Source organism: Bombina bombina, chromosome 2, assembly GCF_027579735.1.
Source record: "Bombina bombina isolate aBomBom1 chromosome 2, aBomBom1.pri, whole genome shotgun sequence".
NCBI classification, from domain to species: Eukaryota; Metazoa; Chordata; class Amphibia; order Anura; family Bombinatoridae; genus Bombina; species Bombina bombina.
Genome location: NC_069500.1, coordinates 865,423,878 through 865,429,822, shown reverse-complemented (window position 1 = coordinate 865,429,822; position 5,945 = coordinate 865,423,878). Strand labels below are relative to the sequence as shown.

Below are 5,945 nucleotides of genomic sequence, written 5' to 3'. Positions count from 1 at the left end.
AGATATATTTTTTAATTATAATGTCTACGTATCTTCCCACCCCTATTCCCTTCAATCTGCATGGCTAAAAAGTCCCCCCTTAGTTGTGTATTTTACCACACAATCGGTAACACTATATTAACACACAACCGGCAACAAAATATCCCCTGTATTATCAGCCCGGACTCCGACGTATACCCGCCCCTTGCCCTCTTTTATAGCTTTAGGGCGTAAAAACGTGATGACGTTGAAAGCGGAAGGTTGTCAGCGCTAACCCGGCTGGTTGGCTTACTCAGTAATATGTCCGGAGGAGGCGGAGGATCCAGGTATGCAGCAGTGACGGATACATCATGCACCAAAAGCTGCTGAAAACCTCCCACTACATAGAGCTGGGCAGCTACCAATATTGGCCTATTCTGCTTCCTCGGGGTATTCGCCTTTATACATATGAGCAGATTCCTGTTTTCCTCAAAGAGAACCCATACATCACCGATGGGTACAGAGCTTACCTACCGTCCAGGCTGTGTTTCAAAAGGTGAGACTACAAATAAGGATCTGGTCTCTTATAACATTGAAGGTCCATAATCGTCAAAAAGTGACTTGTTCCAATACGTTAGATCTTGCAATTCGAAGACAATCTACCCTACATACTTAACCCCCATATACACAATCACAAAGATCAATTATAAAAGTGACTACACCTCTGAACAAATGCCAAAAGATAGAGCAAAAAAGTGCTAGTCACCAATTGTATTTGTGTATTAACTGCACTTATTGTCACTTCTGACATTTCTTCATTCAGCAGTACTAAATAATGTAATGAAAGAGGAACATTTTACTGAACTATACATCATGTCACTTTCAAGCTTCTTGACATCTGTATAGAAGTGAAACAGAAATACTGTAACCATTGAGACTTATTATCAAATGAATTACACACATATAAATGACTGTATATTGAAACTTAAAAAGATGGTACTAATTTCCATAGTTCTAGCCCAAGGGATTTGTCATAATTAAAGGGACAATAAAGTAAAAATTAATCTGAAATGAATTAGATAGAGCATGCAATTTGAAACAACTTTCCAATTTATTTGTATAATCAATTTTGCTTAGTTCTCTTGGTATCCGAGTCTAAAGTCTAATCCTATGCCAGCTGAGGAGCGTGCACGTGTCTTTATCCATCTGGCAGCACTGTTTGCAACAATGTTTATAGCCATGTTATACATAGTTCCAAACACTGCTCCCAGATGGCTAAAAACACGTGCATGCTCCTGAGCTCACCTAGGATTATTCTTTAACAAATTATATCAAAGAACTAAGCAAAAATTGATAAAAGTACATTGAAAAGTTGTTTAAAATTGCATGCTCTATCTGAATCATGAATGTTTAAAGGAATATGAAACACATTTTTTTTCTGTCAGGATTCAGATATAACATACAGTTTTAAATAAATTTACAATTTACTTCTATAATTAAATTTGCATAGTTCTCTTATACTTTTTGAAGGAACAGAAATGCACTACTACATCCCATGAGCCAATGAAAAGAGACATATATGCATCCACCAATCAGCAGCTAGCTACCAGAAATGCATTGCTGTTCCTGATCCTACCTATGTTTTTTAAAAAAGGAAACCAAGAGAGAGAAGCAAATTAGATAATAGTAGTAAATAGAGAAGTGGTTTTAACATTGCATTCTCTATCTGAATCATGAAAAACATCGACTTCACTGCCCCTTTAATTATATTCCAACATTTTTGTACAGAGGTTAAATGAATAGATTTTTATGATATGGTGTGTAAGTGGGGAGAATATTTATTTGATCATCACTGGTACTGTTTCTGTCAACCGTTCATTTTGGGAGTTTTAAAGAAACAAAGTCAAAATTAAACTTTCATGATCCAAATAGAGCATATGATTTTAAATAACTTTCTAATTTACTTCTACTATCTATTTTTTTTTGTACTCTTGGTATCCTTTGTTGAAAAGCATACCAAGGTAGGCTAAGAAACAGCGATGCACTACTGGGAACTAGCTACTGATTGGTGGCTGCACATATGTGCCTTGTGTTCAACTAGCTCCCAATAGTGCATTGCTGCTCCTTTTAACAAAGGATAGCAAAAGAATGAAGAAAATTTGATAAAATAAGTAAATTGGGAAGTTGTTTAAAATTGTAACTATACAGTGTCTGAATCATGTAAGAAAAAAACTTGAGTTTCATGGCCATCAGTTGCTGATCCGTTTTATAAAAAGGGATTTAGCAGCTTCCTAACACATGAGGGCCACAGATCCCCTTTTTTATATATATATATATATATATATTTTATTTATGAGCTGCATCTACATTTTTGGGACTAAACCCACAGATAATAATGTAGAAAGCCAGATTTATATAAGGTTGCAAGGTATCCTCTGTCTGCTCTTGTCCCTTCCAGAGGATTCTTTTGAGTGGTGGCAATCTTGTTTCCCATCCACCAGAACTAATCCTGAGTAATGCTTCAGGCCTGTGGGCTGCCAGTTGACCTTCTCTGCTCTATAGTATAAACATAAAGGGACAGTTTAGTCAAGATCAAACTTTCATGAATCATATAGGGCAAGCCATTTTTAACAATTTTCTTATTTACGTTTATCATCAAATTTGCTTTGTTCTTTTTGTATTCTCTGTTGGAAACTAAACCTAGGTAGGCGCTTATGCTGATTTCTAAGCCCTTGAAGGCCGCCTCTGATCTCAGTGCACTTTGACAGATTTATTACAGCTAGAAGCCCTATATAGATAACATTGTGCTCACACCCGTGGAGTTACCTAAGAGTCAGCACTGATTGGCTAAAATGCAAGTCTGTCAAAAGAACTGAAATAAGGGGGCAGTCTGCAGAGGCTTAGATACAAGGTAATCACAGAGGTAAAAAAGTATATTATTAATATAACAGTGTTGGTTATGCAAAACTGGGGAATTGGTAATATAGGGATTATCTTTTTAAACAACAACAATTCTGGAGAAAACTGTCCCTTTTTTTAAAATGCTCCAAAGCAAGTGTGTCCAAAATTCTGTGCATTTGTCATTATTGAGAAATTGGGAACTGTGATCCTCTTGTAAATTAACTGAATCTACAGACATTTCAACATTTTTGTAGAGAGACACTAAATACAAATGTGCTTGTGCATAAGTTGTTTGTAAGACAAATAAATGGACACAATATAGATACTATGAAGAAAATGGGTTGTCACTCAACAGTATGTTCATCTATTTACTGGTCTGCATTTGCCAGTCTACCAGTAAAGCATAACCCTATGTGCTTGTGTATTTCACTGCATATACCGCTTAAAGGACCACTAAATACAGTAGAACTGCATAATTACCAAGTGCATAATAAAAAGATAATGCATTAGCACTCTAAATTTGAAATAAGCAGTAGATAAAAACATTTCTGGCAATTTTATTTTTTCTCCCATTTTCCGGCCCTTGTATCATGTGACAGACTCCAGCCAATTACAGACTAATATACATATACCCTGTGAGCTTGTGCACATGCTCAGTAGTAGATGGTGCCTGAAAGTGTGTTTATAAAATTACTGTACAAAATTTGATAATTGAAGTAAATTGGAAAGTCTCTTAAACCCGCATGCTCTATCTGAATCATGGAAAAAAAATGTCTCTTTAAACGAAATTCCTGATTTCTAAATGCAGCAATAAAAACATTTAACTTTTGAAGTAACGTTACTTTTTGTTTTTTTTCCTATTTTCATTGCAGCCTGTTTGTTTTGTCCAATGAGACTGTTAACATCTGGAGCCACCTGCTGGGCTTCCTATTGTTCTTCACTCTCGGTGTGTACGACATGACGTCAGTGTTGCCAGCAGCAAATGCATCAAGGGAGGACTTTGTTATCTGCTCAATTTGCCTCTTCTGCTTTCAGGTAATCCCATAACCAACATATAGACTGGAACACAGTGTTTTATACAGATAGTGTACATTTTAATAAAAAAAAAAAGGAATGTGCATTCGAGACCTTCATAAGTATACGAATGCGGAAGTAAGCAACAGCTTGTGCCCTTCAGATATTTTCGTAGCCGGATTGATTCCTGTAAAAGATAGGCAAAGTGGGAGTGAGATATCAGCGCAGAAAAGGATGTCACAAAGATAACCGTGAAAACAGAGGATCCCTATACCTCTAAAAATGCAGATAAATACAAAGTACCCTCATATAACAGAGGGAAAGTACACCGTAGCGCTGTAAAAATACGGCCTAAAGGACATCAAATGACAGAGGATAAGAGATATATTAAATGTGAATGTAAGTTAAAACAAAGTTTTATATTTAATCTGAAACAAATGTGCAACAATAAAGCAAATAATTATTAAAGTGTAGCATCCAGTTAAAAACAAATCACATACATATAATAGGTTAAAATCATACGGGTTAAAAGTCAATATCAGAATGGGGGATTGTGAATCCAGCGGGTTTAGCCAGCATAGGTTTTCGGCAAGATGCTGAAAAAGAGGAAATCCCAAATTAAAAAGACACGCAAGAACCAAAATGAAGGTGTATAAGTCTCTTACTTACACCAGGAGTTGGTTGAGGGCTTTCATATGGTGATGGTCCCGTTAGCAATCAGGCTTGTCCGGAGTGTCCGTTGTGCTTATTCAAAATTGCTCCTTAGCGGTATTCTGATAATTTGAACGGCTAGTGATTCCAGCCTTCACTGCACCTCTGTCTACAGATGCCCGAATGGCACAAAAGCAGCAAGAATATAGCAATGTGTTTCAGCCATAACTGTTATTGTTTACTATACTGATGCAATGCAAATGTAGAAAAGGAACATTAGGAGAGCATATTTGCAATATATGCAAAATAGCATTAATTAAATGTGGTTATATGTAAATGTAACTTATAGATGTTAGAGTATATATAAGCAGAAACTGTGCACTATTACAAATCCTAATACCCAAAAGGAGCGGTTTAAACATGGGAAGAAAAAAAAATCAAACATATATACAGTATTTTGTAATAGTGCACAGTTTCTGCTTATATACGCTAACATCTATAAGTTACATTTACATATAACCACATTTAATTAATGCTATTTTTCATATATTGCAAATATGCTCTCCTAATGTTCCTTTTCTAAACTTACATAAGCATCAGTATAGTAAGCAATAAGGGTGCGCTACTCTTTAGAGCTTGAAAAAAAAAACAGTTACGGCTGAAACTCATTGCTCTATTCTTGCTGCTTTTGCCCATTCGGGCATCCGTAGACCTAGAGGTGCAGTGGAGGCTGGAATCACTAGCCGTTCAAATTATCAGGATACCAACAAGGAGCGATTTTGAATAAGCACAACGCACACTCCGAACAAGCCTGATTGCTAACGGGACCATCACCATAAGAAAGCCCTGAACCAACTCCTGGTGTAAGTAAGAGACTTATACACCTTCATTTTTGTTCTTGCATGTCTCTTTGATTTGGGATTTCCTCTTTTCCAGCATCTTGCCGAAAACCTGTGCTGGCTAAACCCGCTTTGATTCACAATCCCCCATTCTGATATGGACTTTTCACCCGTATGTATTTAACCTGTTATTATATGTTTGTTATTTATTTTTAACTGGATGCTACACTTTAATAATTGTCTGCTTTATTGTTGCACATTTGTTTCAGATTAAATATAAAACTTTGTTTTAACTTACATTCACATTTAATATATCTCTTATCCTCTGTCATTTGATGTCCTTTAGGCTGTATTTTTACAGCGCTACGGTGTAGTTTGTATTTTCCTGTAAAAGATCGCCACTCTAAGATCTGAGCAAACCTAGATCTTAGAGTAGGGATCTTTTACAAGAATCAATCTGGCTACGAAAATATCGGAATGGCCAGAGCATGCAGCTCCTCACGAAGGATTCAAATGCACGTCCTTTATAAAAAAAATGTAATTCTATTATCAGATTTACTTTGTATCTCTTTGTATCCTTTG

The 5,945-nt window shown here is 36.2% G+C and overlaps 1 protein-coding gene across 2 annotated transcripts in view; it reads left to right on the top strand.

The window, feature by feature from the left end:
- Nucleotides 1-294: 294 nt before the first annotated feature.
- PAQR3 (progestin and adipoQ receptor family member 3) overlaps nucleotides 295-5,945 on the top strand; it is a 50,055-nt gene continuing 44,404 nt past the window's right edge. For both annotated transcript variants that reach the window (XM_053703193.1, XM_053703191.1), the window contains exons 1-2: nucleotides 295-514; nucleotides 3,732-3,894. In XM_053703193.1, coding sequence (XP_053559168.1) covers nucleotides 330-514; nucleotides 3,732-3,894 — 348 coding nt within the window. In that variant the 5' untranslated portion in view covers nucleotides 295-329. The remainder of the gene's footprint in view (nucleotides 515-3,731; nucleotides 3,895-5,945) is intronic.